This window comes from Sitodiplosis mosellana, unplaced genomic scaffold, assembly GCF_009176505.1.
Source record: "Sitodiplosis mosellana isolate CC-2019 unplaced genomic scaffold, AAFC_SMos_1.0 Smas_scaffold_6226, whole genome shotgun sequence".
Lineage (NCBI taxonomy): Eukaryota > Metazoa > Arthropoda > Insecta > Diptera > Cecidomyiidae > Sitodiplosis > Sitodiplosis mosellana.
The window spans coordinates 10,980,369-11,006,024 of NW_022601467.1; the positions used below are offsets into that span (position 1 = coordinate 10,980,369).

Here is a 25,656-nt window from a genome sequence, read left to right on the forward strand (position 1 = left end):
CCGAATGGGTATAAAATTGCGTTAATATGGGAGCGACCCAATGATATTCGCGAATATATGCACTGTGCAAATGGAAAAAAAACGCGTCTAATGATTGTTTGAACATTTCCAAGTTAAATATCGAGGTAACACGAGCTATTGCGAATGCAATGGAAAATAGTCAAAATCATTACCACAGAGAGAGAATATTACCTGTATATTCGACATTATTTTGTGTCTCCCTCTTTGTCGCTCTCTTTTACTCTTTTTTGCTTCTCCGCATTTTCGATAATATTCGTGGCAATTGGTGAACGTGGTTCTTCTGGTCCTACGATACACACCGCGACAATTAATTATTTTTTTTCTCGATTCAATGCTCTTTGCTCAAAACTGCATTCGATCAGCTTGGTATTTTCTTTCGGTTTGTGCATATGCACACAGACACACATATCACACACACATTTTCGCACTCACACTTGAATTCATTCGTGCGCGGAATGAGAATGCGAACAAGAACGTTGTTAAAATGTTTGCCCGTGAGTACAGTTCACAAATCTACACACAAATGTATACTACATTCGCACTTAGGCCATCGAAAAATGCATTCGGTTGATTTTGTGTGTTCTTTTTTTCTGTTGCTGCTTTTTGTGCCAAGCTTTTATCAACTCTGGACTTGTTGCTTGCTGCAGCGAGATCAACATTGTATGTGTTTGTTTTTGTTGCTGCTGTTGCTTTTTCGTTTTTCGTTCGCCAGCCCAACCAACTCGTTTGCGAGCGTTTTTTCGTCTCTTATTGCAATTAGATAGATTTTTTTTTCTTTTGGCAGTGTGTGGCAACGATTCATTGGTTGCCTAGCATTCCGTAGTCTAAAACTTGCGTGTATTGGTACAGGTGTTCTTAATTTTTTTTTTTCAAAGAAAAAAAAAATGCACAAAACTTGAATTTTCTGTTGGCAGTCACACTGAATAGGCTGATTGCATTTACCTTGAATTTTATTTACTTTAGTCTTTATTCAGTTGCTTTTTTATATGTGTACGCAAACACGCGGGGAGGGAGACCCGCATCGAATTCGATTCATTCTATTCACAGTTTGTTTTCTCTTTTGCGCATGACGTTACTGCAACATTGCAATTGTTCTTTTACGTGTGTTTTTTCTTCAACTACAACAACAGAAAACTATATATATATATATATATTAATTTAATATCGGTTCATTCACCACGGAATATGGATAGATCATTTATTCTTTGCGATGGATCGTCATACCGATGGAGTAGTTAATGATTGGCAGAATTCTGAAGCTCGCTTTTTCTGTTTTGTATTCGGTTTTTCTATCATTGGCCATAACCGACATGCTTTTTAGGCGAAGGAAAAATCCAATTACTGCCATACGACCAGTTGGCGTTGCAATGGTTATTTTGCATTTTTTCGGTGACTTTGGACGACTACATTCTAAATAAAATGGGTTGGTTTTTCTTTTTCGAATCGTTTGCGATTACGATTGAAAATGTTGCTTTCGTCGAATTTGAAACACTTTAATTGCTTTCACCAATCATTTTTTTTTTTGGGTTGACTTTAATAAATTTGACCGATTTGTTATGTGTTGTTGTTTTTTTTTCATTCGGAGGGAACGTAAGCATATGTTGATTTTCCAAAGACATAAATAAAAACGATTTCGCAACAATAATTCTCGATCGAGCACAAACGAAACAGATTGTATTCTTGCTTTAAAAAAAAAGAACGTATAAGTTGAACACCTTGAGATTTGAAACTATGGGCGCTACGAAATATTCGGTGGGATGCATGCATTGTAACGAACAGATAGAGCGAATTTTGCTACGTAAAATTTATTGCAGTGAAATAGATAAGATTACATTTTGGCCACCTAAACGGCACTGCCACACATATTGAGTGAAACTACATTTTGAGTTTGACTTTCGATTCGGATTTCAATCACACAGCACACAAACACACTAGGTGGTCAGTAAGCACAATGCAATCAAAATGTTTATCGGAAAATTATGATTGTCAACAGGATTGTGATCGGAGCATATACCCGTTTAGAATATAGATACAATCGGTGCATTTTCAAACGACAACGGCAAAATCATGTTCGAAACGAAAGAAGTGTTTGCGGCGAAGACCGCAATTTTAGCGAAACTGATTATATATACAAACGGACACATACGTACAAATAATCAAAATACTGAAACTCAAATATAAACGGCAAAATGCGATCAACTTGGTCGTTTTTCAATATAAGTCATTTTATCTTTTAGCTAAGGGCATGGGCTGGGAGGTTTGTTGAATGCACACCACATTATATAATTGGTGCGTTGAGTGAAAAAGTGCCATGAAAACAACATTCAAATCCCGTAATGTTGACGACTAAATAATAAATGAAGATTATCATTTAATGTGATTAATTATTATGCATGTATTTGATTATACAATTCAATTTTGTTTTGGGTATAAGTATTCTTGTTTTGGCGACATAGTAACCTGTGTACTTTTGCACTATGTATGATATAATGTATATATGCCGTGTCGTTTATTATATCAAACTATAGCCACACCACTTACATTGAGCCTACATATCTTTGCATTACATTTTATTTGCATCGCCCTCTGAAATCTAGACAAATGCACTGTTCTACATAGGATGCGACCGAGCAAGAAGAGTGTGAGGTTGAGAGAACTTATCGTTTCTGATTGTTTTTTGTCTTCTCTCTCTCTCTCTCCCTCGTTTGTTTGTTTGTTTCGACATTCACATAAATACATGCATACAAATCACAAATCCATACTTGCACTTTTCTGCTGATTTAATCAAATAGATGGTGAAGAGTTTAAATACTAATATTCCCACCAAAAAACCTCATTCCACTTCCATACTCTCCCACTGTGGCATACATAATGAATTAAGATACAGCCTAATTGCCGGGATGGGATACCATAGTGTGTTATATACAAATTGCACAAGCCATAATTATGCATTCAAATGATAATTTCCAAGGATTTTGTTTTTCATCGTTCATCAAATTGATAATTTATGGTCGAATTGCATAAAATGCAATGCAATGACGTTTTGGCATTCGGAAATCTTCAAAACGATTGTGTCGCTGCTCACATGATTACATGGTGTATTTTAGTCAAATGCATCGAACACACACACACATGATTTGCTGTAGAAGTGACCACTTGCTATTTGATACACTTGTGACAATATCTATCAATGGGGCGAAGCCAATTTATGTGATGATTTTCATCGTGCCATCGACCATTGACCACTCCAACTGATTGCTGATTCCAATTTAATTCGGTTTTGAAATGAAACAAGAACAGATAACTGAGCAATTATTTTCGCTTTCAATATTCTTCTTTTCTTTTCGTCGCAATTTTTTTGGACTTCGACCAATGGAAACAGTTCAAAAGTAAAAAAAAATGGACCGAGCACTTGAGTGACTGACTGCACTCATACTATGTTTGCGATTCCCCATCAATTGCCAATGGTTGATGATGGTGTGTAGCGCGTGAGGTGCACATAAATTACACCATTAGAATGTATAGTTAGTTTTTGTATCAAAAGTGTAATTTTATTGATAATCATGGATTATTTGCCACACTTATCCATACACCACAAAATGACACAGCAACACGACTCAATCGACAAATGCCATCCCGGCTATGCACGCCAAAATGTTGCACATTGCATGGCTGTACATACAAAGGTCAAACACATCGATATGCGCTGAGAATACATGGATATATTTTACTTTGAATATACATATCCAATATGTGATGGCATGACACAAGCAATCCACAAAATTAAATTTTCCTTTCAAATTAATATTTAAGGTGTGGTCCTCATCACTAATAGGGAACCGTATTATTTTCTAGCTTTGTTTTGTTGTGTGCCATACCAACATCAGGTTTGTTTTTCATTCGTTTGGCTGCTGCTGCTGCTGCTGCTGTGTTTTTCTTTCGCAACTCTTGACGTGGAATGACAATAGCACGTTGATACCGTTATTACATTGGCTGTGGAGTGCTGGTCCGATTTGTTGCGACCGCGTGAAAGCTTCTTTTCATGAAAATGGCAATCGGCCAAGGAACAGTATTCACATATGAATAATTCAAATTGAAGGAGAAACAATTTTTTTTCTGAAATTTTTATTGCCATTTTCATTTTTCACATCGCTCAAATACACAAATTTGCGGCCTGTTTTATTTACGATTCGATGTCATGCACTTTAAGAAAGAAAGAAATAAACTGAAGCAAAACAAGACGAAAAAAAAGCAGCTCTGAACTTCCCGAATATGTCATCGTGAATTGTGTGTGTGTTGTGCGCCTTCGTCTGAATTCAATTGAGCGTACTGTTTGCGAATTCATGCGTTTTTTTTTTCTCGTATGTTTTTCGTGAGTGTGTGCTGTAGTAGTTGTTGTTGCTGCTGTTGTTGTATTTATCTTCGGGCAAAGGAGACATGCCATTCAGAGTATTAGGCAAACAAAAAAATATTGGGGTAGGTCATGGGATTTTGGTAAGCGTGCTACGTTCAACTTAATGCATGAATCGGTAAGCCCAAAAATAAACGGACGATAAATACGTATCGCACTCTTTCTTGTGCACTCTGCTTCGTGGCGGCATCGAACGCCACTCGCGTACACATGTTTCAAACCGCATCTATTATTTACACATATACGCACAACGCACATATGTGCACCAATTACAATGAACTCCTCTCAAAATAAAGACTTCATTTTTTTCGTATTCTGACATGGCATTTTATTTATATATATATTATATTCGGTGCATGTTTCGTACTATATAGATGGCCCTCAGTTCAGTTGCAGTCGAAAAAGAAATTACGCTCTTTTTTTTCACTCTGTGTCATGTGTGCGTTTCGCATTGGAATTGAACAACCGTTGAAATACTGGCATGTAATTACTGCCATTCGTTGGCATCTGGAAATGTATACAGTTTGCGAAGCATAACCGAAAATTAAGCATCATTGAGAGTTGACTTATTGCAATTGCAGCGGCACAAGAAGCCGCTTTGTTTCATTGTAATTAAAATAAAAAGTTTGAATTAAGAAGAGGAGGAAAAATGTGTGTTCATGTGCACAATATCCATGAAATATGTACATTGAACATGCTTTTTGCGATGGCTGTTTGTTGTAGCTGTTGTTGATTCTGTTTTTTTGTTGTTTATTTTTTTTCCAAAGAGCGTTATGGAGCACACAACTAGGATACTTGTATGTTAATAGGATTGCTAAAATTAGCACTATTCGCACTTAATGATTTATGAAGCTAAGTTTCTTTGGAGCGGAAAGGACTGCAAATATGGTTTGTTGAAGATAAATGCACAAAATGCGAAAAGCCGATGAAAAATTTATGATGTTTTTTTCTTCTTCTTTAAAACAACATCGTTTGTGTTGATATCTGTGAACTTTCTTGGGCTGTGAAATGTTATCGCCTCGATTGATTCATAAAATATTGACATTTTAAATAATTTATGACGCTAGTTCGAATAATCGAACGAAAAGTTTTCGAAATAAAGAATGTGTTGGGCACATCGACAAATGAATAAATATATGAATGAATTGCAGAACTGCGGGATAAATATTGTCTTGCTCATGCATGCATTTATTCTGGCTGTAGCAAAAGAAAGTCAATTCAGCAGAAGAGACACACTGATTTATTGAGACGTATGGTTTTAAAGTGGCTATTAAATTGTGTGCATCGTTTTTAGTAAGTCAAGAGTAATGAAAATAGTTGTAGGGCAAACTGCACGACAACGAAACATTCACGACACAGCTGAACATGCAAGAACATCATTCGAATCGAATGCGTTGCGCGCAAGATAAGAAACCGAGGTTATTGCTTAAAATGTTATTGGCCGATTGCGATATATGACATACGCACAGCAGCAGCAGCAACAGCAGAAGCAGCAGCAACAGAACACAACAGTATACAAATCCATATCTGTTTATATTATTCGGTGATATTTTTTTTTATTTCATATTCATTTCATTCTGTGTTCATTTTCGCTTCGTTTATAAATAATTTCGCAACAATCGCATAATGTATTTTCGATAAAAAAAAGTGTCATGCATTGTGTGTGCGTTTTTCACAAATATGCAGACACAAATCACGCACACATGCCAAAACACAGAGAGCACTCTCTGTTTAAATTTTATTTTTTTGCTGATGATCGTTAGGGTTGATGACTTTTTACATTGTGATGTTTATTGCATCGGTTGTTTTTTTTTCGTTGCTACTGTTGTTGCTGTTGCTGCTGCTGCTGCTCTTTTTCATTGTTGTTGTTCTTTGCATTTCTTTCGATTTCGATTTCTGTGACACTAAACGGGAGCGCGCTATCCAATCGGTATTGCATGTATTTTTGAATACCGTATCTCTCATCGTATAAATACAATATACGAAATCGGTCATTGGATTCGCACCCGTGAATTTTGATGACTGAAGCGTGCACACAATTTCGGTTGTTGTTGTGCTTTTTTTTCTCTTTTTATGACAGTCACTGATCGCCTGAAATCGCTATGTGCAAATGGGGAATGACCACAGAAACCAGAAAATAATAAACACGAAAATTATTGTGTCAAATCAACTGAACTGCAGTGAATTGTTGCAACCTCACTGTGTTTGCTCCCTCCCAACACATAGCACAACACATTTCTTTCGATGGCCGAAAACAACGAACACAAAAACTAAAACTATTCACATATATTTTGTTCGCTTCCTCGTTTTTTCTCTCTCCATAAATAATAATGGTAAACAAACAACACACATACAACACCAATGAAAAGAAACAGAAACAAAAAAAAATGGTACTGATATTGATATCGAGATCATTTACCGCCAATCCTTCCTCGTTCGTGGTGATCATGTGCACTTCACTTCCAAAACAACTCTCAGCGCAAAATCTTCTTCAATTAAATAAAATGCTCTCTCTCTCTCTCTCTCTCTCTCTCGTTCTATTTTGATCAATGTGCTAAACGTAATTCAAATTCTAAACTCAAAAGCGTTTTGTTTTCTTCTTTTTTTTTTACTTCTTCTCCCTCTCTCAATTTTATCTGTCACAACAAATCTATGTATATAAGAACAGTTGTTGCCAATTCAATTTCAAAACGGCATCACTAAAGTTTGATAAATTGATGAAATTAAATGGTTTTACCGTTTTTTTTCAATTTTTTCATTTCATTTTTTTTTCTTTTCAAACGTTCACATGATGTAATCACAAAACTTTTATTTCACATTATTTAAATTCACTTGTAGTTTCATAGTTTCGGTTAAAGCAATCGGTCTGCTTGAAATTCTGCTAGTGGTGAAAATCGAAATGATAATAAAAGCACGGTAAAATAAATTCTCATTTCATATGTTTAATATGACACATTTTCATTTTCAGCAGAACAAAAAAAAACCATAAGATGAAGTAAAACGTTTGCTTGTATCAACAAAATTCCACAAAAATGTTTTAAAATTCAAAATAATCCGAACAAATAATGAAAACGGTTCATTTAAATAAAAATGAAAAATTGTATGCGTTGATCATAAAGATTTTTCCAACGGTTTATAGCAAAACAACTTGGTTAAACAGTGCATTTTTTTTCCATAAAACATCAACAATCCTTTTTTTCTGATGAATTTTTTTTTTGTTTCCAGTTATAAAAAATATACGTGTATATATATAGTTTTCACAGATATCTGATTTAATTTGAACCAACCAACCAAGAAAAAAAAACAAAACGAAAAAAAAAATCGTTCGAATGTTCAGTTTAGGAACGCGATCGATTGTTAATTTTTTCCCCATTTATTCAACTGAATGCGTCCTATTCTCGTATAAAACAGCAATAAATATGAGTCAAATTTTTGTTTCGTCGATTGTGTCACGAATTAATTTTCGCAAAAAGCGTTAATAAATTTATTTTTTCTGGTTCCGGAGAATAAGCTAACGTTCAAAACACCCGCGGCCGGTTTTTCTTATTTTCTGATGTTCAGCTTCGCTTTCGTTCATTTTGTGTGCACGCGTAATGTATACATACTATCAATTTTTTTCGTCGTTTCGGTTTTTTTTTTGAGACAGTGCATTTTTGTTTTTTTTTCTGTTTCTGTTTTTTGGTTTTCGACAACGTGATATAAATTAAATAATACGTTTGTATAGAGAAAATTATTCTGAAAATAAAATTAACGCATTCGGAACGCTAGTCGGATCTAAGCGCAGAAAAAACGCGTCCGAAAATGCGTTCCGCTGCATATTGTTGCGTTTATGCGACTGAAAATTATATCAAACCGACATTCAATTGAGAGCGAAACAGTTTTCCAGCGTGTGATAAAGATAGGATGCGCATGCGATATACTATACTATGTACAGCTTGAGACGGAAATACACACTGCCACGGCATTGTGTGTTTCATTTTAAAAGGTTTTCTGTTTTATTTTTCATTACTCCGCTCTTCGTCTTTCTTTCTTTCTTATTTTTTTAAATATTTTTTTCAGCGCTCCGTTTCATTTTTTTTTTCATTTTCTTCTTCCTATTCTTATTTATGTAATGCAGCCGAATGTGTGTATGGGTTTGGCGAATATATGTATGTGTGTGTGTGTGTGTGTGTGTGTTGATGTGTGCAGCGGATGGTTCGCCTTTTTATTTTTGCGCGCCTTGGTACTACTGTGTGTGCGTGCATGTAATGCTCTAAGTGCATCGTACACAATTAAGTACTGTGTACTGAGTAAGTAAGTAACATACGGATCCGTGGAGACGTGACGAAAGACGTGGAAACCGAAAAAAAGTAAAAAAACACGTCTCACTGTGTCCGAAGATCGATTTAAAAATGCATCTGCTCGCAACCCCATGGCAGAATTTTCGACCTAAGTTGTGTGTGTGCAGAGGCCGCTTTTATTTTATCGCACATAAGAACGGGATAGCCCAAACAAGAAAAAACAGAACACATTTATTGCCGAAATTCTTTATAGCAACCCAAAACCCATGACATTTGAACCGATTTTTTTTTTTCGCCAACGCACAAGTTCATTAGAGTGAAACGAAAATGCAAGAAAAAAAAATAGTACGCGCTTTTGGCCGCTACTGAGTGATTAGCACAAAGACGTGCAACTCTCAGCAAGTGTGTATTATTATTTATTATTGCACGCTCTACTGTGTGCACAGTGAGCACTGAGAGTGTTTATGCAAACGGGCTGTTACGTTTTCTTACTTTGGCTTGACAATGAGGAGAGTAAAAAAATCATGGCGTGCATGTGTGCATCTCGGGTGTCGTTGTGTTTGTATTCGGTTTTGGTTCCGCAATTTTTTTTTTTTCATTTTGCCTCTCTCTCTCTCTCTCATATCGTGTACGTGAGCAAATGCAAGACGCTGGAGCATCTACTGCACACAGCCAACAGCGAGAGACCAAACTCTTGTTATTTGGTGCACGGTGTTCATCGTACTCCTAGAGAATGAGTTTCCAAAGAGTGTACGATGTTTCGTGCCGTTTGGATGTGTTTACTCAACGCAGAAAAAAAAAAACGATGAAGTATGGAGCGTTGTGTGAGTGAGTGTCGCAAAGAGAGAACATTGAAGATGCCGACGTCAACGTTTATTGTCATGTATAGGTTACGAATTCATCGTCATCGTCGTCGTAGTCGTCGTCATATCCAATGGGCAAAAGCTCCTAAAAGCCATCGCAATACTCATACTCTAAGCGATACGCTGGCTGCCATCGCACCACACATCCATAATTATATTTATATTTATAACAGTAGATTGGATGGACGTGTGCACCGCTCGTTCTCCGTGCTGTCGCTTCTTATTGCACATTTTTATTCCGTTCGCTTCGTTTCGTGGCAACAGCAGCGAAATATTTTTTTTCCCTCTTTTCGCCGTTTGTGCCGTTCTATCGGAAAAGAGTTAGCACGAAAGCAATTTTTACGACAAGCTTCAATTAATTTCTGAAGGGGAAGCCACGGGTTTTCAAATTTGAACGTTCAACCGTGTGTTTGTGTGTGCGCGTTTCTTTTTTCCGTTTCTTTCTCTCGCTCTTTCCCTATTTTTTCCCGTATTGGTTCTATTATTATTCTTTGCACTGATCTATTCTTGCATGGTTTCGTGAGTGTGTACGAAATGGTTTTGGTTAGTGAAAAAAAAGTAATACACAAACGAACGCTGCATTTTGGTGTTGGTAATATTGTTGTGTTCATCGAATAGGACCATCGGCGGCGCTGCACCATACATGCATGTAGAGTGTGTATGTGAGTGTGATTTGAGTAGAGAGCGTTTTCTTGCTACTTAAATGCACTTGTTCCTGGTTTCGCTGATGCCGATTTTGCCTCTTTGCCATTCGGTGGCCTCTCCTTAAATTTACATTTAAGCGCGGGGTCGAGCGAAAGGAGCACAAGTCGCATTCAACAAATGAATAGTCGAAAAATTACATCATGTTCCATCCCAGGAACTTGATCCACTCTTTCGTTTGGCAGGCCAAATTTTCTACGTTAAATCCATTTCAACTCGGCTGCTTTTTTTCTTCTCTCTCTCTCTCTCTCTTCCTCCATTCACCGAATAAATAAGGAATAAGAAATAATGCCGTACCATGCACACATTTCTTCAGCAACAAGAGTTGTCTTTTATGGTCAATTGAAAAACGGAAATGGCTTGAAATGGAATTGTATGTACAAGTCGATAGACGACAAGTAGTTGCACGAGTTCTTTGGTTTCGTCGCCGTTGGGTCGAACTTCAAGTGCAATACGTTGTCCAATTTTTAATTCACAATTGAATTTATGCTATTTTCCCCCCCTCTCTCTATTTGTTTCGAATTAATGTCAAATAAACAATTCAAAACGGCCGCTGACACATACCAATTTTTTTTTCGTCCATTTCTTAGAATTTGAAAAACAAAAAAAATTAATATTCCGTTTTATCGAGAAAATAATTCACTACATCGAATTATTGATAGATTATGAATATATGATGGAAGAGCAAATTTTTTTTTCTCGAATTATTCGAAAATATTTCCGAATTCAAACAACTGCATTGAACCAACGGAATATAGAGGAAAATGGAAGAAAAAAAAACGAATGGAAACTCTTCGTTAAAATGACATATGGTAATTGAGCTTTAACATTTTAACGCGCTCATCTTCTTATTTCATTATTACGCTGACCATTTTAGTGCACTGTGGGCTTGTGAGCATTTGGATGATCGCATTTTGTCGAATTGTGTCATGAGAACATCAGTAATATGGTAGTCGGTTGACCAATCAGTTATTCACTGACACAACTCTGAATTTGAATTTTGATCCGCTTATTCATTTCGCTTAACACGCAATTCCTGAACATTCGAATATTAATTTGCCACACACTGAAGGAAATTGATTATTCAAAAGCGAAAAAAAAATGAAATAAACGAAAAATAAAGCAAATGACCAAAACGAGCGAAAAATTCTTCGAAAATAAAAATGGAATCGATGGAGAAAGTGTGCAAGAAATAGAGCCAAACTATTGCTCCACAACACAGTACTTCCTTAAATTATTCAAATATACCACAATGGAAACACACAGTTTTCGTTTCGTTTGTTTTTCCTTCACATTTAAATATTAAAAATGATGAGAGCGAATAGTGGCGCGTGAATACGAAATGCATTTTCAAAACAAGCTTAAAAAGTGTCATCACGTATATATATTTTTTTTCCTTCAATTTGAACTGTAACATTATTTATTTCAGGAAATAATGGTACGAAATTCAGTTATTCAATCGAAAACAATAGAATTGTCTTTTGAAAAATTATGGATCGATTAACGAAATAATTTACATTTTATCGCATTACCAGTGACACAAAAACAAATAATTATTGGAATAAAAGCGAGATTATTTCTTGCAGTGCACCAATTCAAATCCAATGTTTAGTTTACCGTTTGAAAAAAAAAGAAGGAATTATTTTTATTTTTCGGGGGAGAATTGGGAATAAGCTCCGATTCGGCCGAAATATAAACAAATCGTACACAATCTTATCCATTTCGTTTCGGTTTTGAAAAGCGATTATTTCCAAAAAAAAACAAATATTATTTACCGTTCGTTTGCCATACGTACAAAAATTATTATTTGAACCAAAACAAATCGTTTACATTTCAAGTCAAACAAATCAAAAACATTTTCAGCACTGTTGCTTGTCTTTAATAGATTTAACTTGTTGTACCCGAAACTGAACTCGATGCAACAACTGAATTTTCACTTCCACTTATGTTCTACCAAGTCGAAAACCAAAAAATCACTATCACATAAAATGAACTCACTTGTTGCTCACGACCAACTTGCAAACTTAAACTTCGGCAAGCTCAGGATCAACAGCAACATACTGAGATATCTTTCGTTCGCCGGAATTTTGTTTCCCATTTACCGGGAAAAGAATGTGGCAGAGAGCGAGAGAGAGAGAGAGAAAATGGATAAAAGTAAGCCAACCCGTGCGCAACGATGAGTTGCAACGTCGGAGTGTGATGCACTTTATTTGAATGTTGTGTGGGATATGGCAATGTGTTCTTGCCCGAACTAGGGGATTCGAATGAATTCTTTGCAGTATGGTTCATTTGAAATGCGGTAATGGTGGAAAAACGGTGCACGAAAGATATTTTAGATCCCCACTAGAACTTTTCCCGAAAAACTATACCCCACAGAAAAGAATGCAATATGCATTGAATGGTGTGATGATGATGATGATGGCGATGTCGTTAATATCGTTGGTATTGGTGGTGGAGCCGTTACAGCAGCAACAGCAGACAGTTGCCGCTTGCTTTTTCTCTTGCGAAAAGATTGTTATGTGCAACACAGAGCAGAATGGCAGAGGGTATAGATGATATTTTCGTGAAAAATCGTTCGTCTCTACCATGGGCCAATGGTCGGGCGCATGCTTTTCGAACGGAATCGAACCCAAACGAATATGTGTCATGTTGAACGATAGATAGTTCCATGGAGAAGACGCTGTGGATTTTTCAATTCAACGGCGGTGGTCACCGTTAAAAAGACCGATCTATGGTCCGTTTGATAACGATGGCAAGTTCTTTTTTTCATGTTGTTGAATCCAGTTTGTACACAGTGAGAAGACATATATAGTAGATGGCATAGACGCAATATGTATACTCGAAAATTGGCGAGAGTAGAACAAACGAGTTTATACATATAGCGTTGAGCGTTCGTCGAGTGATGCACACATACCTCCAGGAGTGTGATAACAAACGGCGAAGGACAAGAAAATAAGAGAAGAAGAGAAAAATAGACAAAAGCGTGCAAAAAAAAAGACAAATCATAGAGTGGGCTGCTTTTTTAGGGTGTAGTTTTTATAATATTTATAGTTTGGCGAAGATACAGACATACATATGCAAGCGACACAATATTTGTGTTCCAATATAGGGATATCTTGTGTGTCGTTGCAGCCGCTTTTTGTCCGTTTCCGTTTATATGTTGAATCTCGCACTCGTATACGATTATGTGTATGGTGTCGTTTTTTGTGGATGCTTCTTTCCAATATATGCCCTTGTATACAATGCATGCAGTGGCAAACTGTTACTAGAAGGAAATAAAGGAAAGGTTGGAGCCCCTTCACATTTTTCTTGTTCATTAATAATATTTCTCGGGCAGTTTAAGAAGAGAGAAGAAGAAGAAGAAGCAGCACCACCAGGAGGAAGAGGCGGAGGAAAAGCAGAGAAAAAAAATGGGGTTGGGAGAGTGGTAAATGTGCAACACAAAAATTAAAATCCATTAATTTTATATTTAAATCCGACGCGGCAACGGCAAAAACAACGAAATGAAGCTTTTTTACCAATTAGTTTCGGGTGCTTTTTGCGCTGCTTCATTTTTAATTTCTGTCGCTTTTTCTTCTTGTTTTTTTATTCGTCGAAAACTAAAAGTAATGAATGGGAAGGGACAAAGTACGTGGCTATGTAATTTGTTTATGTGCAACAAACAGAAGAAAAAAACGCTACGTTTTTTTCTCTCTCTGCGAATATTTGTGCGACCTTCTTCCCATGCCGTGACTGCTCACCCTTAGAAATTATTTACGTAAGTTTGTTATGTATACCGATTTTAGATAGTTTGAAGATTTTTCTGTTGCACTTTATTTTACGTTCCTTCGAGTTTTAGGTGTGTGATGGAAAATGAAAAGAGCATGAAGCGTCCACATTTTATGCACTCTCTCTCTCTCTCTCTCTCTCTCTCTCTCTCTCTCTCTCTCTCTCTTTGCCGAAAGTGTGTACAAGTCCCGATGGCTACACACAAACACGGGCACATGCACACACACACATACATTGAAATCGATTTGGTATCCAATAAGAAATGAGTTCGATCACCTTTTTTGATAATTTTTTCTCATTTATTTTCCATTTTACTTTGCCATACTTTTTTCCCTCCCGTCCTGAACTGATTACGTTCTATGTATTGGTAACCAAATTCTTAGTGCCTGACTTAAACTGTCTCATTCATTCCTTTATTTACCAGTTCGAAATCTCGTTTATTCCGCAGATTGGCGCACTATGCGCTCTGAGCTGTGATCACCCACAATTGCATATAACCATCTATAGAGATGCATTTGGTCCTGTATAATACCAATATTTATCCATGTGCCGAACGTATTTATACAAAAATCGTGATACGTTATTTTGCGTGGAACTGTGTGAGCCTCGGCACACTGTGTGTTTGGTGAGAGAGAGAGTGAGAGAGGGAAAGCGCTACGAATATCGAATATACAAAATATGCTTACAGTGGTGCACTTACTGCTCTAGCTTCGGCATCGCATATATAATCTGGGAAACAGCCAAAGTTATAAGCCCTTCTTGCGGCACTCTCGGCTTTTCTCATTCAGTTAAGGAAAATTTTGCCTCAATTCTTTTTCCCTATCTACACATTCATTATTCTTGGTTTTTCTTTTTCGTTCTTTTTTTTTTGTATGTGACTGTGTGTTCTCGGTGTGTTCGTTCGTATTCCTTTTTCCAATTTTTTGTTGTTGCTGTTTTCTGGTCCTGTGCTGGTTCGTTATGTAAGCCGAACCGAGAACCGAATAAATAGATGACGATGATGTGTTTGTGCGAATGAGCATGAATAGCGTGTGTTGCATTATCAGCACATAAGGATTGGTTTTTCCGACTTTTGCTTTTCCTTTTTTACAAACCCAATGTTTTCCTCCTTTCTTTTTGGTGATTTCACGTAAACTACTTTTTCGTTCCATCGCAAGGAGAAGCTTGCTACCATCGTACACTGCGACTGAGCACACAACTGCAATTCGGACGACATCAATATTGCACGAAAATATAAGAATCTTGCACGAGTGTACACTGTACAAGCATAAACATACATTTGGAAAGTGCATGGAGCAAAAATAAGACGAAAAAAGAACAGCAGAAGAAAAAAAAAGCGAAGAAAACAGGAATGCATCGTAGTACGAACGGACGAGGCTGCTCTGTTTCATGCCACTCTTGTTTCGCGCTTGCACAACCTAACTTTGTCGCTTATTTTGGCTGCCTGCATGCATGTGTATGTATTTGTGCCGAAGAATTTCAGATCTTTTGTCCAGACATTTTCGCAGACGGTGATAGGTATGGTTACCGAAACCATTTTTTTGCTCTGCCATACATACATAAAGGGCAGCTTTATCTAGCACATAAGTGCGTTTGTGCAAGCATTCTTGAATAATAAGCCAGAGCAATGAGCGGCAAAGCGAGAGCAACAATGAGAGAGAGAGAGAGAGAGAGAGAGAGAGAGAGACGGAGAGACGAAGCGGGCGACAGCGAGTGAATAGCGAATGAAATGGAAAAAAGTGGAAATACGAATTTCTCTATATAATTTGGCAACAGGTCCATTAAACGGACTTGTTCGCTTTTCGTTTCTCGCTTCTTGTTTCTCATTTCTCGAACATTTTATTTAATTTTCCCACTATTATATACTTGACTGCTATTGTTGTGTGTTCTGGTCGGTCATTGTCTTTGTTTTCGCACATTCAACAGTGTTTTTCATCGTCGTTGGATTATGTTTGCTGGATGAACGAACTCATAAGAGACTTTTTCAGTGGAAAACAGTGCAAAAATATTTTTGTTTCCCTTCAACTATTAGAAAATGTCTATTCAATACTTGAGTCGCATCTCGTTTCTTCGTTTTTTTTTCTCACACTCACTCGCTCGCTTACGCTCACTCTAACTCTCTTTCGTTTCGAATCGTCTACTCTTTTTTTTTTCTTTCTTCCATTTATTCCTTGTTATTATTTTTGACGGTGAAGTCAAAAGAAAATTGAAGAAGTCCAAAGTTTACTGACCGCGTATAAAATTGCACAACAAACAGAACGAACACTGACACGTTGGACCCTCTTAACACATTGTTTTAATCGTCGCGGCGTTTGAATAGAAATCGAACGCATGCATGATATCATTCGACAAAAGTGTTCTGTCGTCGTTAGCACCATTCCAAAACACATGAATAAGCAAAATGCATATCTAAATACTTATATTAAAGGCGATTTGTATATATTTATATGTTGTAATTTTTTTTCTTCAAAGAAATGCGGCCAATGAAAGCAATAAATATCTCTTGGATATACTCACCCACAACGTGTACCATATCTTTATTCCATTTCTGTAGTTCTCGCTTTAAAAATCGTCTTTCTTGAACGCAACGCGCATAGGAGCAATCCGCCATGTTTTTCCGATTTTAACGCAATTGTTTTGTTTATGTTCGATTTGATCGTCGCACGAATGAAATTTGATGGAATTTAAACTGGTTAAAATCTTGTCAAGTGCAACAGCAAACTTCACGGCAAATTTTGATTTTTTCACTTCGTTTATCTTCTTTGTCACAGCTATGTGTGACGCAACAAGTAATGGCACAAACATTTGCGATAACTTTCACATGTGCATTTTACATCACACAATATTTTCTTATTTATTTTGGATTTGAATGTTCTTACGGTTGGAATGGTGATCTCTAGTTGTAGATGGTTGCAATTTTCTATCGATTTGGGTTGTTTGTTTTTTTCGTTTATTTTCAAACTAACAATCGTAATGTGGCACATGATAAACAACAAAAATTCAATGGTTTATGTTCGGTGCCATTTTTTTGTTTCTTTGCTCTGTTCGTTTCAAGTCTATTCCGTTTGCAAAGAAATCAAAATCGGATTTGTTTCTCAGAAACAAATGCGAACAAAGTCACTGGACCTTTTATCGGAAATTCATTTTTGCACTGTAGTTTACACCATTTGGTCAATCATGACTTCCTTTGCAAATACTTATTTCTAGTTCGAAACACTTAAATTGTAGTTTTGATGTGGTGTTTGTGTGATTTTGATTGATTTAACTGAGACTTTAAAACAGCATCTGCGAGTAAAATATTTTTTCGTTTTGAATTTCACACAATTTGCTCTTTCAATTACAGTTATTTTTTGTACACAAAAACATTTGGTGACAATCCGGCAGAAAAATAAACAAGAATCGTCTTCTGAGTACCCCACCTAAGGGGTTGTATTGTCCAAATTATCAATAGAAATATGTCAACATTTTCTGTAAAAACAAAAACAGGATTTTTTTTTACTTTAAATTCATTTACATAAATCGGCAAAATCATTTCAGTTGAATCACTTTAAGCAGCAACTACATGTTTCTCAATTGGTCGATTTGTAGTTTACCTCCCATATAGTGAACGGGCGGATTTTCAATGTGAACAGACTATATTTTATGAATTTGAAGCAAAAAAAAAATCAGTCGAAGAAGAAGAAAATAAAAATCGGATTTCGATTGATAATTGCCACATTAGGAATTATTGGCAACCTGTGTGTTAGTTTGAGGCTGAGTGAATCGAGTGTTATGTACAACGTGACGCGCAACAAACAAGGAAGCTCAAAATGTTCAATGGAGAACATGGTGAAGGAAAGTGGTGTTTTTTCTCGTTTTTCTGTGTTTCCTTTTTTTTTTGAAGAGAATATAGTCGATTTTCGAGAACCGTGACTTTAATATGGAGCGGTGGAGTGGGGTAAATGGGAACAAAAGCAACAAACATTGAAAAATGTAATAACTTCCAAACGGTTATACTTGTCGCGTGTGCTCTTATTCGCTTGTTCTGTCTTACTTCCTTTCGCCGTTTTTCCCACCAGCGAATGGCGATGTGTGCATGCCGTTTTCGTTTATCTGTGTGAAAATATGCAACACTTGAACCGAGAACGAGAGAATCCGTGTGGATGGGAAGTGGTGTGATTTGCGCGCTGTGCATAAAATTCAAACGCTCCGTAGGATTCGATGTCCGAAAGTAAGGTTGCAATCGCTATTGCTATAGTTTGCTTTGCTCCCCCGAAAACAAAACAAAAAAAAACAACAAGAATACAATTCTGGACATATAGTGAGTTTGCAATGCGAATTCTTATGGTCGTTGGCACTTATACTATTGCTGTGTATGCAGATACCTCATGTTTGAATCAGTTTGCTATCGACGTATTTCTTTTTTTCCCTTTTTTCAACGTGCACTTCCCAGTTTCTTGCGTTTTCATTTCGTTTTTCTCTTCTACTCGGTTGTTGTTTTTTTTTGTTATTTATTTAGCTTTTTTTTCGTATGTATCTTGGGCACGACGTATAAATGGAAAATGTGGAAAAAAAAGACATGCGATATGTGAAAAAGAAGGGAAAATGTGGTTTACAAAGTTGGATTGCATGTGCCTGTGTGATGACTTTTTGTGCGCAGTGCATGTGTGGATGTGGGTGATTGTTTGAAAAATATTTAGTTCGGTCGCTGCATTATTAAGTAAGAAACAAGAGCTCACATGAAAATTCATAGTGAGCGTGGTGCCGCTTTAGTTTCCATCCAACTCACCACTGTGGCTCGCATGCATTTCGTTAAGAGTTGGTAGTTTAAAGCATTTCGTGTCTTGCAGCCACCATAGCGTGGATAGAAAATTCACTGTATAAGTGGATAAATTTTTGGTGTGTCCCGAGTTTTCAATATTTGTGTATTGAAAGCTTTTCTGTGGATCGCTGTGTAAGTGTCTCTGTGTCTGTGTGCATGTATGTATATGTATGTGTATGTGTATATTTTTCCACATTATTTAGTTTCAAAGTAAATAGCTATGTTCGTATTCGACTGTACAAGTATGTGAATAGCTAGATATCCACAACACATTGCTTGGTGAACGTGTAATATCTTTATGCAAGATCGGAAGAGGGAGTTTTTTTTCGTTTTATGCATGTGGTTGTTACTTTTTTCGGTCCCATTGCTCGGCTTTCTAGATGATTTTCACATACTAGACCGGACCCAATGACGGTCCATTCAGCTTTCGTCGTTCACCATTCGACGCAACTATCCCTCAAAATCATTCGAATTTCTTGCAACTGTACTTCTATATGCCCTGTTGCTCATTCTTACTTGGATCCGACCGACGGTGGGTCGACTTTAGCTCACAGATGGTTTTGGGGTGTTTTTTTCTTCTTCTTCTTCTTCTTCTTCTTCTTCTTCTTCTTCGGTTGGTGTTTGTGTGATGTGATGTAAATTGAATGGTGTGATGGTGTGATTGCATTGGATTGATTTAACTTCGGCAAACGCATATACTCCAATAATAATAAACATGAGTATTTTCACAGTATACGAAATGCATATCCAATTATTGTTATACATTTTCGTTCTTTTGTTCTCTAACCGTTGGCATCGATTTTGCGACTTCACGTCGCCTTTATGTGTATTGCAACTAAATTACACTGTACGTATTAGAAAGTAGCACGAAAAACCAGGCGAAAATGCGCACACGAAATGCTCACCATGCTTGAACTGTGTATGTATGTTCCATATTCATCCTGTGTGTCTACATTTTATTTAATCGACAAGAAAGAAATGCATCTACAATTGATTGGATAAAAATGATAGCATACATACGCGTACATACACACATACATCCGAGCAAACCGATTTTGTCGCCTTGTGCATACTGTGCAGATCGAGGGAGCTTGACATTTCGAATATTTGGAAAATGTATATAGATATAACGCAAAAGTATACAATGTTTTCGACGGTTTGTTTGCTTGTCTACCACTTCACCGCTTTGATAATGTCAAGGCAAAGACTGCATCGCTTGTCCGCAATTTAGATTGATGATCAACAATTGTTTTTTTCACGTCTTGCAAATTTATCGTTTGTGGATCGAGAGATAGGGATAGACGGATAGGAAAAAACTTATATTTTCGCGATTTTCCATTGAATTCAAGAGCATTTGCAGAACAACAATTAGCAATTAAAATAGTAAAAATTCAAAAAAAAAATTTAGATTTGATTTTGATACGTGTATTAAATACGCACGGTTTTTGTTCATCGTTAAGATTGATTGTGGATTTTATTTGCATTTGTGATTTTCGTTGTCTGAAATTGAAATGAAAATGGAAAATAAAATGCATTAATTCGTCGAATCGATTTTTTTGAACATGTTTTTTTCAGCTATTTCTTCGTTCGATTTGATAAAAATTTGCGTGTTTGTATGTTTGTTGTATAGTTTCAAGGTCGAAAAAAGCTTTTCCCCTAAACTGAAGCTTAAACGGTAAAATCGCACTTATTCAGCGTTTTCAATGTACTCATTGTACGGACAATGCTTTTGGAATTACTTCTAAATGCAGATTGACCTATACCAACTACTTAGGATACATTGCACATCTGAATGAAGTGCGAGCGGGCGGGCGCGCATGAAGCATTCTAAATTACATATTTTACAATGTTCTATATCAAATTGCGCGCACAAAATTCACAATACAACAAGCTTATGCAAGCATACTGACATTCCTGCAATTTTGTTTTCAGAACGAGAATTTTTCTTTCTGTATGTTTGCGTGTTTGAATGTGTCTCTCGATCAGACCTGAGGAAAGTGTTACGTTAAACGAACATAATACTTTTTGCTGGGTCTCTCACAAAAGAGTTTCAGTTTATATATCCATTTTTAACGTATTTCTTATGTCACAAATGGAATTGCTCTCCTTATAAATCTCATCGAAAAACACTTTAAATGCCGCATTTAGTACATAAATTGAGAATACTTGAAACATTTTTCAAATTAACTCACTCCCTTTCTCTCACTCGAACGATGGAATTCGAATTAATTTCAGAAAATACGAACATCGTTCATTTCCATCGGAAATGCCAAAGAAGCCATTGTTCAATTTGCCATTTTATCGAACAAACACACACAATTTCGAACGGATGGAGACGTAACCCAATTTGAAATGCAATTGCACAGTTTTAGTTAGCAATACTTTCAATGATTTCTTTTTCTTTTTATTTCCTTTTTTTATTCTCAAAAGTCTTTATCAAATCGATCAAGTGTTACGAAGTGTATTCAAGGGCTTCGACATCACGTGTTTCCAACAAATTGTCTTGGAAGCACGTGCTCAGAGCGGATCCCTCATTCGAAATTTCAATTGACTCCAAATTCAAGATAGTAGTTCTTTGGGCGACTTGATGGTGACACGAGTAGTGGTGGTAGTGTGTGTGTGTGTGTGTGTGTTGACAACGAAACTTTGACCGAATTCTTGATTGACTCGATTGGAATGAATGCGGTCGAAATGCGCGCCTAATTTGGGAGTGTGACGATGGTGAATAATAATTTTGCGTCGTCAATGTCGTTAGTTTGATTGCTGATACATGCAATCAAATCGTACGAATAAACGATCACTTTAAATGATTTCCTGTCGTTTGATTTCCTATCATCAGAGCGCTTAAACCTGATGCCAGCGGGGCTACATCGTTTTTCATCGTTTCGTGAAAAGACGCCGCCGCCGCCGCCGCCGCCACCGCCACCGCCGCCACCGCCAAGCGTGTGTGTTCACAAAAATTAATCGAATTTCGAATGGTAAACAGGCGCCCGGTTGTTTGTGTTTTGCGAAGAGTTTTAAGCGAATGCAAGTGCGAAAAGATGCATACATCGCGCGTCAAAATAAATGACGGTTGTTTAGTTCACTTTTTGAAATAGGCGGCAGAGGCAACCGTTAACCAATTTACGACCACGACATCCAACAACAACACTAGTACGCTGTGCCAAACAGATATGCACAAAGCGCACAGCAACCCATTCCAACCAAAATCACGGTCACAGACGACACGCTGCAAAACAGCAACAGAGGGAAAATCAAACAGAAAACAACACGACGGCGACGACGAGAGCCAGAACTCCAAAATGTGCAGAGAATCAAAAACGACGACTTCTCTAATGGAGTAGTTTTCAATTTGAGGTTTCACATGATTTCGGGGTTATTCCACCTGTTGCTATGCCATGTCGTAAACGAAATTAATGTTTATTTGTGTAGTATGCACTTGTGACTTTTGTCATATATAGTATTTTGTGGTGGTTGTTGTTATTGCTTCTGTTGCTGATGGTGATGGCACTGCTGGCTGCTGTTGCTTTGGCTGCTGCATCGCAGCAGCCAACGACACAACATGGCAGACATGAGTTCTTAGTTTCGGAAGTTTTTGTTGATCGTTTCATTCTATTTTATTTTTCGATGCTTTTCTCCAGTTTTTTTGTTTTTTTTTTGGAATGAATTCGGGCAAGTGGCACATTACGTTCCATCGCATGTAGGTGCATGCACCGAATGTGAGTGCACACACAAGATTTGTACACAATGCACATCGCTTACGTTTGAACTGCATGAAAATTTTTTCGATTGGTCGTTTTGTGTGCATATTGTGCCGGCATATTATGCCGAGTGCTATGTTTGTGTGGAATTCATGTTTGCGAAACGAAACACACGCACACACACTAAACTGTTTTCAGTTTTGTGGGTGATTCCAAACACTTCTATTAATTTCATGCCGTCAATTTAACAACACCGGTTTCATACATGTCCGAAAAATGCGTTGCAAACGAGATTCAATCTCAAAGCAAACACGTCGCAATTTCAAACCCATGTGTGATATGAAAGAAATGGTTTTTGTCACGGTATTTCGGGGTATTGATTATACTGGAACATGGAATGAAAAGAGAGAGAGAGAAAGGGAGAGAAAAGTGTTGTATAGATGACTAGAGTCTTTTGATTTTCCATGGCATGCTTATAGTCTATTTTCACTTAGTAAGTAGAGTAATTTGTTTGGATTTAAGCTCTTGATCTTGAGTCGAAATGGATTCTCATATCTTATGAACTTTCAAATGCATATGGCTTGTGATCAAATTCGTTTGTGGATTTTATGAGTCATATCATGGAAGTTATTGAAAAGTTTTTTTTTGTCATGCAAAGTGTATGCTCATAAATCGAGTGATGGTTTAACTATTTGGTCAAATTCGTTTGGTTTGTACTGTCTCATCATCTCTGGTAAGTTTCTTCCTATTTCTATGCATAGACGCAAGTATTATGGCAAAAGCCAAAGACGGAATTCAGTTCATAGAGAGAACCAAAGTTTCGACGAATGATGCTCGGTGCAGAATTAAGACAATAAGCAGTATTATCAATGACAAATGCAAGAATATAATGGTGTAAGAAGAAAGTGCAAACGTGAGCACAAAGACAGACTGTGGCACACGCACAAACACGAAGACGGAATAATTTCTCATTGAGAATACTTTGCTTGCGTCCACAAGACCTCATTTAATCGGAATGAGGGAGAGTATATATGCATTTTGAACGGAGTTGTCGCGCGAATTCATTAATGCATACTTCAATTGAAACAAGAGAGAGCCATAAGTTGTTGTCAGGTGAAGGTCCATTCTGTTTCAAAACGAACGAAACGAAATCGGTTTGACCGCTTTGGTGTTTGTTGGAGCATTTCATTCATTCTCAGCGAAAAGGTTAAGATCTAGAGTGCCAGCTACTCTCATTTGTATGTGCATTGTGCACAACGATGGGCGCTGTATACACCAAGTGAGAGAGAGAGAGATTGAGAGAGAGATGCGAAGACGATTGCATGAATGCAATGTCGTGCTGCAATGGCAATAGCAATGTGCTTTTGCTGCCGCATCAGCCAGGCCATTTGTTGTTACTGAAGTACAAATGTTTAACCATTACGTAGTCTTATAGTGATAATATTGCATAGGTACTTTACGTATCTGCACAACAATATCTAGCGTAAGTTTGCATAAATAGGCAAATTGTATCTTAATCTCGCTCTCTGTGAGTACACAAGTTGTGCTCTGCCGTGCTGTGCCATGTCGTGTTGTATTGTATTGCATTGTGTGGCGTGCATGTTTTATATATTTATAAAGTAGAGTGGCGCGAAAATTGAGCTTTGTACGTGCAGACAAACTTGCTTACTGATTATGAGACTAACTCCTTTAATTTTGCTCACTATCCCCCACTCTCTTTTACTTTCTTCTTTTTTTCTCTCGCCAAATGAAGTAAAAAAATCTTATGAATAAAATTATCCTTTCGAAGAGAGAGAGAGAGAGAGAGAGAGAGAGAGAGAGAGAGAGAGAGAGAAAGAAAGGAGTGAAAAAGAGGGAGCTGAAGATTAGGAGAATAATTTTCATGATTTCCGGAGACGGGAAACCAGAAGCACTTGCTTCAGTGTTTGTTTGCCGTCAATGCCACGGCATGTTGTAATCGAAATGATTTAAAACGCTTCACTCTATTATAGAGAAAGAGTGACGTTTATATTAAAAGAAAAATCAACTAGAACCGTGCATACACTCATACCGTACACTATTTATGCAAACAACACTTTATGCTTGTTGTGTTTCTCTCTGTCTGTCTGTATCGTTTGTTGGTGTGCCTTTTTCTTTTTTTTTCTTTTTTTCTTCCTTTCTTTCTTTCTTTCGTTCATTTGTTCACTCGTTCGCTTGTTCGTTCGCTCGTTCGTTCGTTCGTTTTTGATTCTCTTTCTCTCGGCGTGCTTGCATTCTATGCATGTGTATCTGCATTAAATTTCAATGATTTTATATAAATAGTAAAATAGTAATAAATGTATAAATGGATAAATGGTGTAACTGGCATTCGTCTTTAGAGTTATGTATGACCTTGTACCATTTACTTAGTTTAGATTTACCATCGATAGTATGTGAATGCCGTTGCAACCAACAGCAACAGCAGCAGAAACTGCACACCAATAGTAATAATAACCATTCAACAGTATAAACTATCTCAAAGGCAACCAGATTCTCTGCTTTTATCTGTCGGTTATGATTTCTATTGTATTTTGGACTTTCTTGAATCCACCAACAGCTACAAGTGTCATGCACAAGGTAAAATAGAAGGCGCATGAAGAACAGATTCAATTGCTTTATTCCATATCCTTGGCTCTTCGTACCTCTATTGTTCGAATCAAAGCTTTCTCCATCTTGAGACAATATTTGAAGTAGGTGACGCTAAATAGAGAGTTTACAAATGTCTCACCTTTGTAAAAAAAAATGGTATTATTCCAATACAACGTTTTGCTATCGATTATCCTTTGTTTGCCGATTGAATTGATTGGAGGCGGTTTTGTTGGAGAGATCAATGATGCTCCCATTAGAATATCACGTTTTCAAATATTTTCAACACTTTTTACTAGTCAATTTGACTGGCCGTATACGCAATAATAAGGAAAATTTAATCAATATTTTCAATATTTATTAAACCGCAAAAAGCTTTTTTTTCAATTTATCTCATTTAAAGAAATGAAAAAAGCTAATTTAGTCAACCTTCATTGGACGGTGTACGTTCATATTCACGTAGAGGCCAGTTTTGAAAATCGACGAGAAGAAAAAAACAGGAGAG

General features: G+C 37.0%; 1 protein-coding gene across 13 annotated transcripts in view; it reads right to left on the minus strand.

The window, feature by feature from the left end:
- The window catches only part of LOC129577942 (mushroom body large-type Kenyon cell-specific protein 1), a 56,302-nt gene that overhangs the window by 19,439 nt on the left and 11,207 nt on the right, over positions 1–25,656 (minus strand). For 7 of the 13 annotated variants that reach the window (XM_055465807.1, XM_055465810.1, XM_055465805.1 and 4 more), the window contains one exon: positions 16,563–17,513. The exons of 2 other annotated variants lie outside the window; for them this stretch is intronic. In XM_055465807.1, coding sequence (XP_055321782.1) covers positions 16,563–16,656 — 94 coding nt within the window. In that variant the 5' untranslated portion in view covers positions 16,657–17,513. Of the gene's footprint in view, positions 1–192; positions 296–6,851; positions 7,610–16,562; positions 17,514–25,656 lie in introns of those variants that run through there. 4 more of the 13 variants (XM_055465814.1, XM_055465818.1, XM_055465815.1 and 1 more) reach the window with 3 other exon arrangements.